Source organism: Rhopalosiphum padi, chromosome 2 (genome assembly GCF_020882245.1).
Source record: "Rhopalosiphum padi isolate XX-2018 chromosome 2, ASM2088224v1, whole genome shotgun sequence".
Taxonomy (NCBI): Eukaryota; Metazoa; Arthropoda; class Insecta; order Hemiptera; family Aphididae; genus Rhopalosiphum; species Rhopalosiphum padi.
In genome coordinates, this window is record NC_083598.1 from 60341947 (window position 1) to 60355135 (window position 13189).

The 13189-nt window shown below is 22.3% G+C and overlaps 1 protein-coding gene across 2 annotated transcripts in view; it reads right to left on the bottom strand.

Moving 5' to 3' along the window:
• Nucleotides 1-13189, bottom strand: part of LOC132921747 (protein eva-1 homolog C) — a 212095-nt gene that overhangs the window by 33368 nt on the left and 165538 nt on the right. For both annotated transcript variants that reach the window (XM_060984927.1, XM_060984926.1), the window contains exon 3: nucleotides 2073-2205. In XM_060984927.1, coding sequence (XP_060840910.1) covers nucleotides 2073-2205 — 133 coding nt within the window. The remainder of the gene's footprint in view (nucleotides 1-2072; nucleotides 2206-13189) is intronic.

The window sequence follows — 13189 nt, forward strand, 5'->3', positions numbered from 1 at the left end:
AACTTTTCGGGTTGAGCAAACGATAAAACGAAACATACATTGCTTTATTTTTGCATAAATGTCACATATTATACGAGTGCAAGCAGTGGCACAGAGTTGAATTTGAATTTGCGTGGTTGTAGGCAAGGTAAGGTAAGGTAAGGTAAAGCAAGGTACAGGTGAACCTTGCGACCGTCGCCTAACATTGCCACCCCTCATCACACTCCACCATTACATTGTATCATTGTTGTTTAGTGCACACTGAGTGCAAGTGCTGTTAAGCGTTGCTATATATAGTACGAGAATGGATTTGGTAACATCAAAAATCGATTTGGTGAGTATTTTCCTTCATTTGAAAACGTTAGTTACAAATAAAAATGACTTGAGGGGTTTTATTTGTTGAACACGAGTTTAAATGTACTTATAGTGGATGTTAAATATTTTAACGACAGGTTTAGATAAATTAAACTCTAAAACTCTAAAAAGTTAACATTTGCCACAGATCAGTTCACCCATAATTTCGTTATTAGGCAATTATTTTTTTTTATATAAATTTAAGAGTATTTTGAAAAAAATGATTACTAAAAATGAAGATTTATATTATTAAAAAATGTCGAAAAAATTATTCTTAAAAATATATTCCTAGATATAGTGTCATTTTTCATCAATAAATTAAAAATGGTTACTTAACTTGATAAAATAATTATGTGTCAGAAATGAAACTTCAGCAAATAGTTTTGTAAGAAAATATTTACATATACATCTATATATAATGTTATGATATTTTTATAAGACTACGTATTATGTTGCACATTATATTATTTATAGTTATATACGATCGTTATGAAATAGGACAAATATTGTACATATTTATATATTATTAAGTCCATCTTTTTTAAATTTAATAAAATATTATTATTTTCATTTCGTTAAAATGAATAGTATAAATATGTACACGTTATCAGTCAAGCGTGGGTCTTTTATACTAATCAATGAATTATAATAATAATTCATAATACTATGCGCATATAATTGTTTGGTAAAATTTATCAGTTATTAGTTCTATAGTAAAAACGAATTGTTCACATTTGAAGGCAGTTGTAGTAGGTTAATGGTTATACATTAGTTTATTTCATACAAGTAGATAAATCATTTTAAGCTTTAGTCACAAGCTTCAGTTGTGTATAGTTTAAATAATAAACTAGTTGAAAAAAATTGTTACATTAATTATTGCGTTACAGTTTGTCAAAACAGTAAATTACTTAATCAGTTTTAAGAAAACCAAAATACAAACGGTTTGAATTCGAGCAAAATATTATTGTATAATTTATTTTCCCTTAACTTTACCATTATTCAAAAATAAAGAAATGAAGAACACTCGAAATTTATCACATTAGTTTGTATAACTGTTGTATAAGCCTCTTTAAATTTTCGATGTTATTATAACAGCGATGACGTATAATAGCAATCTCCGAAGACGAATATTTGGTGATTGTTTTGATTACCGGGCATTACTAATAACTTTGTAGAAGTTTAAGAAAACAAAAAACTCAATAGCTTATCTTGATAAATTAAATTTATGATTTCAGTTTATTTGTTTAAATGTTAATTACTCATATTGCATATTTTATGAGTATATTTTGTAAATACATCGGAATCGTTAAGATTATACGGTTAAATCTTAAATAATATTTAACATAATATAGATTAAACTTTTAATACGATCTGTAAATATATAAATAAATATCATTTTATATTCCTACATTATACACTCTATTTGACATATTCAAATATGATTCAATTATTATTGTAATGATTATTTAATTGGCCTAGTTAGCTTGTATAAATATTAAATTGCAGTATATGTACTATGTTACAAACATAAAGTTTTACGATTTTACCTCGCCTCCTTGTTGTTTAATAATATAATTTATATTACCTGTATAAAAAAAGTTTCTTTTAGATTGTGTAAAACGCACTTCCTACAAATTACTAGGGCTACTTGCAATCGAGTTCCGTCGGATTTGACCGGCGGTAGAATGGAAGTAATTGAGTTATAGTTTAGTGTTATAATGTAGTTGAAAATTACTTACATGGTCGACATTTATAATCGACTTGAATGAACTTTGGGTGGCCTGGACAAGGATCGTATTTGCCCACAGATGGCTGAACTCTGCATTGCTGTTTTTTCTGACACGCCTCTACCACAGACTGTAGCAGCGAATACTATAATAACATAACAATAAATCATCTCTATATTATAATCGAAATAATTATAATAGCAAAGGCCAATATAAAAAGGTGTTTTATATTTGATGGAATTTAGGATATTGTTTTAAATATAAAATAGTGCCAAACTAAAATAATAGTTCAACATACTTAAGATTGTATTGAAATTACAGTGAATGTAATGATTTCTATTAATTCGTAAGTCTTATATTATTAAATTAAAGTTTAAAAGTTTTATGGAGAAATAAATATAAATAAAGTTAATGTCAAACTAATGGCCAAAGAAGCCGATGTTTTTTAGATCAATAAAAAAAAATTATATATAAATAGTTTATGATGAATAAGATATATTTTAAAGTATTTATTTTAATTATTTTTATAAAATGGTTTTAAAATTTTTTAATTTTATAAATGATACAAAATAAGTCAAGAAAAACAAATAAGAATACTGAATAGTATCTAGTACATTAATACTATAATTAATATAATAATATTATTTGGAAGTCTAAATAATACGTAATTTATTAATTTCTTATTAATTACAAAGGATATAAAATACATTTCTTATATAAAAAAAATATTTTTAAATGAAAATAATAGTTTTTGTTGAATTATATAAAATACAGTATTTTAAATTAACAATAAGATCATATTATTGTACATTATACATCATATTTATAAAATACAAATGTCTTCAATAAATATTTATATTTCAATAGTTATGTAAACATGTTGATTACTTAAAAATGAAATTATTTTAATTTTATTTATTTGTCTGTAATTGTTACATAAATGTTCATTAACGGCATTTCATTTACAATTTACAATTCATAATATCTGCGCATAAGTTTGTTTTTATCGAAAACATCCAGTCATATTTTGGCTCAACTTTCAACACTGCTAGTTTTATTATTTAACTAGTATAGTAATTTCATTATTGTTATTGGATTTTATATTATATAATTATAATATGATACAAATTTTGTACTTTTTTATCCGTAGTTGTAGAGACAAATTATTAATACGAAATTTCAATGGTGAAAAAGAATAAAATAAATATATATTAACAACGTGTAATTTATTTTATAATAAACAAAATTTAAATATTATAGCATTTGTACATTGTAACGATATTTTTTAAATCCAAAGTGTTTTAATTCAATTTTTAAATATATTTTTATTTTATGGGAATTATTCAAATTTTTATTTTATTTAACCGGAAAGTCACGTTGAATAATTAATGTAAATTTCGCTTTTTTTATTTTTTTATTTTTTACTTTGAGAGAAGTTAGGAATGTATTCGATTTTTAATATAGTTTTATCTATTCATTTTTTTTAAAATTAAAAACGTGTTTTTAGCCTCCAAATGATTTATCTTGAACTATGTGTTACCTAAACCAGTGATCCGCGGTGCTAGATTATTTTATTTTATTTAGTCTAGAAGATTGAAAACCACTGATCTAGTCATATATCTGGACTAGCGATACAAATTATAAATATATTTTTATTAAATGGTACTTTAGAAAGGTTATTTTTTGATTTTATTTGTAAATAGTTTCTTTAAGTACAAGAAAAACTTATTGAAAAATTGTAATGAAATGGTGAAATTAACTGTATATATATTAATAAAGAATTATTTTTGTTATATTACTATAATTTAGAAAATAATAACCATAGTTTTTAAGTATTAAACATTTTTAAAATGTTGAATGTTAATTGTAATCATTATCTTGGTGTATTTTATAAGTAGATATTAAAAAATTTGTGCTGTATGAAGAAACCAAACATTATATTTTTACATTACTGAGGTTGGATTTATTTAACTAAAATACCAAAATTACATTTTTACATTTCGCTTAAAAGAAATGCGCAAGAAATGTACCTGTTGATAAATTTTTATGTTCAATAATAGATAATATTGTACTTACGATAGTTTACACACACTTAAACTCGTAACGATTGTGCGTCTAGTAAGCATTTCGAGGGATAATATTATTAAAAAAAATTCTAAAGTTAAAGTATTGAAATAAATCTCATGTCTGATAAAAAAATAAAATATTGTGATGTGAAAAAAGAATTTATTATTATTGAGTATTTTGAGATGACATATGAAATAAGTCTGTTTTTGTTCAACAGCGATTATAACAGTGATTATTAAACTTGAATATGAAGTTAACGCAAACTTATGTGTTTGATTAGATCAATGTGTAAGAATACATTTTTTTTGCGCAAATAGTCAGTCAGATGTATAGATAAACAGAGACATCGATTATAATACTTCGTAAACTAATCTGTTAGTTAAATGTCTTAAATGAAATAGTAAGTCATGGTGAGAATGCATAATACAATTTAAATGGCTATTAACATTTAGTATACAAATTGAAAATCGCAATAAATGAATAAATAATCCACCATGAGGTATATTATATAACGATAATATCCATTTGATGGGATATTTCTCCAACCCTTTAGTATAACATATATTCGTACAGAGTAATAAATGATTCATCAAGCATGGTCACTACTGTATAATACTCGTAGCTTAATTATTATTAAAAACCTAAATAATGCATTTATTTAATTACTAATTTTTAAGTATGCTTATAGAATATATAAAACAATTAGATTTTTATGTAGTGATGAAATTAGGATCTTAGGGCCCGGACGATATGGTAAGTCTGGGGCCCTATAATTATTTAAGTATTTCAAGAAATAATAATAATACGTACACGATAAATATTACACGAAGTTATAATAATAATTATAATAATTAATAATAATAAAATTACACAATATTAATTATTGAGAAAAAATTTTAAAAAAAATAACCAAACGATAGGACTTACATATTCGACAAAAACGGAAAAATTATTATGTGTGTATAATATGTAAAAATGTTAAAACCCGATATTTTTGTTCTGCTTTGTAAATCTATTTAGGTAGGTTGTTAAATTTATCAAATAAGTACAATAGATAATACTATCATTTTTTTTCTTCTAAACATAAGTAGTTTTATTTTATTATACAAATCTAGTTTATATATATATGTATATAAAATATTTACTAAAATGAATATACATTTTTTTAAATATTAATTTTACCATATTTATTAAATTAAAATTACAATATTGATCATTAAATATTACAATATTTTAAATATAATTATTATTTAACTAAGTAAATTAATTTTTCTTGCTTTAACTTCAGCAAACTGATTATTGATTTTGTCCATAACTAGGTTATTAGCTACTTTTTTTTCGATGTTTAATAAAGCAATATTTGATTTTGCCTCATTGAATTTCTTACGTTGTTTTTTTTAAATGGATATTTTCTCAGCTATAGATATTTTATTTATTTTAACAGCTGTTATAATTGTTATTTGTTAGGTAGGCACTTGAAACGACTTGAATTATTTGTTCTTGAATTACATTTAATATTTTTACATTACTCACTCTGAAAATGTTTATTATTATGTTTAAGTATTCATTCATTATTCAATACCCGTACGATACCTCGTATATTTAATTATTATTCATAGCAGTTTATCAGAAAAAAATCCAAGTGATAACTATTTTCGTTATAATCTACTATTATAACATTATCGATGATAGGAAAATTATTATTATTAATTATATATTCAATTATTTACTACGCTTTAGCCTAAGGTACTGTTATTGTGTTACTGTACGACTTACGCTGAGTACACATTTATATTATATTTATCATCTACTTTTAAAAATTGTTCAAACTATTTTTTCTAACCATATAAAACCTACCCACCGATTAATGCTTTTTATGGATCACGTGATTTAAATATACCTCCTTCGAGCCGCTACTGAGTAAGTATAATTTTTTTTTTTATTTGGAAAATTAAAAAAGCTTTATTTTATTCTTGCATATTACATGATCAAAACTTAAATATCAATAACCAGTTAATAATATTACATTTTTTCTAACCACGGAATGTTAATAAAATAACATTAGTCAATAAAGTTTTAAAACCATCATAACTCCAAATCTATATAATTACAATCCTAACTTATTATCATAATATAGGCTATAAAATTAAAAAAACTACTTTTCCAAATTTTTATTTAGACACGTAGTCTTTTTAAATAAAATCTTCCAATAATAATTAATAGTAAAAAGGTTATTATAAAAAAAAAGTTTGTATCACCATAGGATACTACTTAATTGACATAAAAAAATCTATGTATTTTAAAATAAGATTATTAAGCTTAATTCACAATTTCAATAATTAGAATTTGAATGGATGCATAATTGAAGGGTAAAAGTCAGAGAGTATGCTTGGGAAATCACTTTGTACAGTACATATATATTACTATGTACTTTATACACGCAGATGTAAAATATTTTGTTTATTTCTTGCAAAATTATGTAAACAAACTTCTTAAACATAAAATTTAATTTTTACTCTCATCGTTTATGTATCCCATTGTTTCATTCCATCGATTTTAACAACGTTGAATACACGTCTTATATTTTACGCTGGTAATTATCAAGGTAGTGATAAAAGCTGTGAAACAAAAATAAAAAAATAAAAAACTTACTAAAAAATATAAACATTAAAAAAAAACTCATTTGTCATAATAAAATGTGATTTCCAATTGTTCTCAAAATATTTTATTCAATATTAATTTATTGTGGAAATATTGTCTATAGTTTTAGAATAGATACGTATAATATCTATCAACTTAAAACTATAAATTGTTAATTAATATATTGTATATTTATGTCTAAATCGATTTAGTCAAAGTCAATAGTATGCATGTCGTTATATTTGTTTGATAATTATTGGTTTTTTTATACATTTTTTTCTTGAAAACTATGTACTTAATGTAAAAAATGTGTACCTACCTACAGTACATTTTTATAAATAATAACAACATTCATATACATGTTTCGTAATTGTTATAAAACACAATTATATCATTTATAATAATGTCATTTACTATGTTAAGTTTTAATAGTTTTAATTCATATTATGTAATGCGATATAGAATTATGACATAAAATATTTTTTCTACTTGCTTCAAAAAAAAAAAAATGTATTTAATTTTTTTCTTTCAATTTACACTTTTACTCAGTTAATATTTTTGTTTTATAATTTTAGATTTACATAATTTACAAAAGAGTATTATCAAAAAAATAGTAAGCATAAGGACGACTTTTACTATGATGTCATTGAAATATATTTACTTAACATACTTATTACATACTGTGTAAGTCTGGACAGTGAGAGTCCATTGTACAACATTCAGTTAACGCGTAATTAAAACTATAAATGTGTCAGCTAAAATTATGGAATAATACGTAGACGTTTATATTATATTGGACTTTGTGTGGTTATACTATGTAGGTATTTTATATTGTTTAAGTTTCTACGTCAAAAACTTAATTTAATTTGATTTATTTATTTAGCACTTTATATTATATGAAATATAGTAGAAAAAAGTTGAAAATTTATTAAAAATTTAAGTGAATTGGCATATAAATAAGTAAAATAACATATTCACTTATAACACGTATTACTAATATATAGATAATTAATTAGATAATACAATTGTGGTAAATGACTTCTTTTAAATATACATTAATCTGTAATGGTAAACTGTACTTGGTATATATTATTGTGATCATATCAAAATACAACGGGAACTATAACTTTGATCATAAGCTGAATATGATAATTATAGAAAATATTAAAGGATTATGGACTAAATCTTAATAATGGTATTTTAATATTGTTGAAAATCATAATCTGCTAGCCGTTACTTATTCAATAACGAAAATGTAAAGCATAAATCATTTAAATGATTATTTTTTATTCTATAATTAGCTATTTAAAAATTATAATAGAAAATTCAGAAGCAAGTTAAAATTGTAAGTTTAAATGCTCTGTCATAGTCTGAAGTTAACTATAATATTGAGTATTAAATATTTAAATCAATAATTTTGGATTAAATTACATAATATTAATATATATATTTATGTTGCCGCTAACGGTGTAAATTAGGCAATAACTTAAATGCTCAGCCAATATCACAAATTCTTAACATTAGTAGACGATATCGTCAATGTTAAATATTGTCTGAAAATAATGGACATTAACGTTATTTCCAATTCAATATTGTATATTTTCTAATTTGATAGAAAATATCGTTATTGGATAGTCAATGTTAATTTCTTAATTTACGTATTTGCCGGTAACATATATATATTATTATATTCTATATTAGTTATGTAAATAATGATATTCGTGTAAATAATATAAATTATGATTTATCATTTAATTTTTATGAATTAGATGAACATTATTATCATTTACCGACGTTATTTATAATTGTTAATATATATATACATTCTTCTTCTTAGAGTTTATTGTTCATTAAGACACTCTGTTCAATCCTCAGAATTTAAATTTCCCTCATTAGCTTCTTGTATTTTCCGGTTTAGTCATCCATACCTAAACATGTTTACATCTCAAATACCAATTTAAATGCATATGTTGTGTTGTATGGTATTGAAGAAACCACATAATATGGACAAAGAATTACAGTATACACTTTATTAAGTCATAGTGTAAACAATAAACAATGTAAAATATGTTATATTTAGAGTTGTCTTAAAAATGTACTATAGCAGCAGTAATATATAAATAATAAATATAGACAAAAATATTAAACATTTTTTTTGTTTATTTAATACATTCAAATAAATTTATTTAAGAACAGGTATTATTTAATCGCAGTTATTATTGTAAATAGGTACATAAAACGGACTGATGTAATACCGAGATTTAGTATCTAAAATTACAGTGTTTCGTTTGCCTTAATACAAAGTAATTAAGTGTAAACAATGCATTTTATGAATTTTAATTGTTTATTAATAAATTTTACTTCAAATTTATTTGATTAGTTAATGTGAAAATAATAATTATTGATTAAAAATGTTAAAAAAAATAATTTATATTTTGTTAAAATTAATTGAATAATATGTAGTTACGAGTATAAGAAAAATGTTGACATCAATCCAAAATTACCAACGTTAATTAAATACTTAAATAAATTAATAATTATTGAAAAATATAATTCGAAGCGTCTAGTATTATTTTTTCTAAATTAAAACAAAATATTCATTTATTTTTTAACCAGCTTGCTGCAAATGTTATATTTTTTTCGTGGGTTTTCATGATTTTCTAATTTTCTAGAAATCTACTGGGAAATTCCAAAATGACATGTATTATAAAGTACCATCTGTGTTGTTTTCCATTAAATAGAGGTACCGTATGTAACGTTTGGATTATTCTTCCTACCAGGAAAATTGTTTACATATATTTTAAAACTGATAAAGCACATCATCATACATCTGAAAAAAAAATTAATTTGTCCACATTTTCCGAGAGATTAATGCGAACATTTTGATATCATATCCTGGTCAAATTTCGAAATAATACGGGTTGCTTTGATGGTTTGATCTGGATAATCGCCAAGTTCCTTTTCTCGAAAATTTTAACAGTATTATATATATATAAGTATGAGGCAAAAAGACCAAGTCATTAAAAATAACGTAGGAATTTACCATAATAATTAAATTAAATTATATAATATATGAATCATTAAAATATCATTTAACCATTTAAAAACACAATTAACCAATTTTAGGTGTATTATATGTTATTAATTATAATAATTATTGTATTTTATAAATAGATATTTAGTCGTTAAGCCCTATACTGTATAATATATCAACATTTAATTGTTTATCATTATATGTAAGTAAGTATTTCAAAATTAAAATTTAAAACATATTCATTAAACGTGAAATATAATGTCGATTTATATTATACATTTACGATATATTTTGATGATTTCATTGTTCATCAAAAATAAATAATTTTAAGTATTGACCAATGTATCGAAAGTAAGACAAATAACAATATATATTATTTTAACTTTTTTTAACATATTATTATTTCTATAATTTATTGATAAGTACATTGTTTAGTATATTTTTTTTTAATTTTATTTTTTATATTCCCATATTAACGTATACTACTTAATTTTGTGATACTTTAGGCTTTCTAACATTTTTAAACAAACTTATATTATGTCCTGCTAATAATAATTATAAAAATTCCAAAACTTAGAACTTTTAAAATGTAACAGTGGATTACGTTTAAGATTATCACTCAAATTTTGAATATTTATTTACTTTTATTCCTAGTTTAAAAATCATTTAAAAATTAAAGAAATATTTTATTATTTAGTAAAATTAGTGTATTTATGTATGATGTGTAGTAGGGCAGTAGAACATTAATACTTTCAAGTTTTAAAAATCCTCTAAGTACGGTGGGTTCCTGATTATTAGACTCACTTTAGGACCAGACCATTTGAATCTATTAAGTAGTAACCAAATGAGTTAATAAGGGGAATGATCTCCAAAAAATAATAAAAATGCTCGTTTAGTTAAAAAATATTTATTGAAATTTAAGTTTCTATTGTTAAAATTAAATATTGTAATAATTTAAGTACTTAATTTTTCTACTATACTTAAATCACAGCGTTTGTTTATTGTAACATGAACAAAATGACAACAGAAATATATACAAATTTGCACAAATAATACGAGGCGAATCATTTATTAAATAAATAGTTTTTAGTTTTAAAAATACAGTAAATATTGAGTTATTACTATATTGTAGTTTTAGTTTTGTCATGATTAATGGTCAGGGTAACTAGTTTAGCATAATTCTTTTAGAATTTAACGAAGATGTATTACTAAATTTAGTTTTGAATCAAAACAAATTTTCATAAATATTTATTTTAATATTAGTATTTATAGTTATGCTAATACTATAGTTTGTATTTAATAAATTAATTTAAAAATACTCTTAATTTACAATCGCTTTATTTTTATGGTATTTACATAAAAATGTATCTACTCTATTTTTAGATTTTTATTAGTAATAAGTACTATTTGTAGTCATTAACTCTAAATAGTAAACATTTCTTATAATGCTCTTTTTGTTTCTGCAAATAATTTATTATGGCTCTTGGGATAATTCATTTTCGTTGAGTGTTATTTGACGTTCAAAATGGGTAAAGCGACAGAATATTACTCAAAAAAATGTTTAGTACTCATAGCATTAATTATACGTTATTATTGATAATAATACTAATTATTATTATTAGTTATTACACTGAAATAGTAATTTTTCGTTAAAACAAATCGGTAAGTTTAATATTATAAAATTAAATTCCTCTGAACGGGTGTCACAAAAAAGATTAACTATTATAAAATTAGGTAAAAATAAAATGATATAAGATTTGCAAAAAAGAAATTTTAATTCAAATTATAAAACTATAATATTTTATAACTTAAAATTTAAAATTGTTTTCATACTATTTATTTTTTGGGTGGCAGCTAAATCTTGAAAATTCGCCATCTTCATGTACTATAAGGATTATTATATTATTACGTTTCGAGATATAATCGTATAAAAGATAATAAAATAAATATGAATTGTGGTTTTTAACGAAGGTATTACACGATTATCATATAGAAATTTACCATATGCATTTAGAACATAGAAATTTTATGGAATAGTTTTAAATAATTTATAATTAATAAAAGAAAAAATAGATGATATTATTATTTAGTAAAATATATTGGATAGTTATGTTGAATGATTCACATAATATAAAACTAAAATATGTCGATGATTCGTTTAGAAATATAGAAAATAATGGTGTCTGATTAACGTTTTAGTCAAATTTCGGCAACTTCATTGGACACAAAATATAGATAATTATAAGGTTAATTGTATTAAGTATAAAAATAAGTAATAAAAACAAGAATGTATTCAACTGATGAAAAAATAGATAAAAAATAACTATAATATTATAAAGACGCGTTTACATTTTAGTATGCTGTAAATCATATAAGATATATAGAAAATTAAACACTCATTTTAGGAAAATCAGCAAAGTTTAATAATTACTCTACTCCAAAATCTTTAAAATTAGAAATTTAATGTGTAAAAAAAATGATTTTAATATTAAATAGTTTAATACGTATAATAGATTTAATGTAATGCTTAAAATGTATTTTCATAAATAATGTCGAATTAATATGCACAATGTAACGAATTTAAATAATTAAAATAAATATGGTTTAGACTTTAGATTATTGAAGAATATACAATAATAACAAAATGTTTTAAGTTAATAATAGTATGAGAGTCTATAAATGTTAAGTTGACAGAAATAATTTTATTAACATACATATTAAGGGTTACTAAAAATAATACAAAGTACAACAATATGATCAGTCGGTGTATTGCTCCAAAGAATAAAAATATAATTTTTGAGTATTTGAGTTACACGTAGGTTTTTATACTGATATAGGTTTTCGATTATCATGACGAATTGAATTATTTGGAATCAACTATATTATTACGTATAAAGTAAGTATTTTTTCTCATTTGATAGAAAAAAAAACACTTACCTTTATTTTTTTTTTTAAATATTTTTATTTTTATTTCACTTTATTGAATCGTTATAGTAGGTATTTGTTTCCCATCTATCAAGTATAAACTTAACTTATTTACAATATAAGTGATTGATTAATATAAAAATGACTTCAGAGGTTTTTAATCAATCGAAAAAACCGAGAACAATGCTGTTTATATAAACACGCATTTTAATAGTGTAAAATAAACTATACGATTATGTTGTTAAAATATATTATAGTGAATTTAATACAAAAAAATATAACCTAATATTAATATTTAGTGTATTATTATAGTTATTTATTTAATACAATTAATGCCATACGCATTTTTACGGCGGTATAAGCGAGATATAAAGTATAAGTACTAACATAATGATATTTTGTGGTTAGATATATAAGAATATGTAGTATGATATAACATCTAAAAATAAGAATATATTTATAT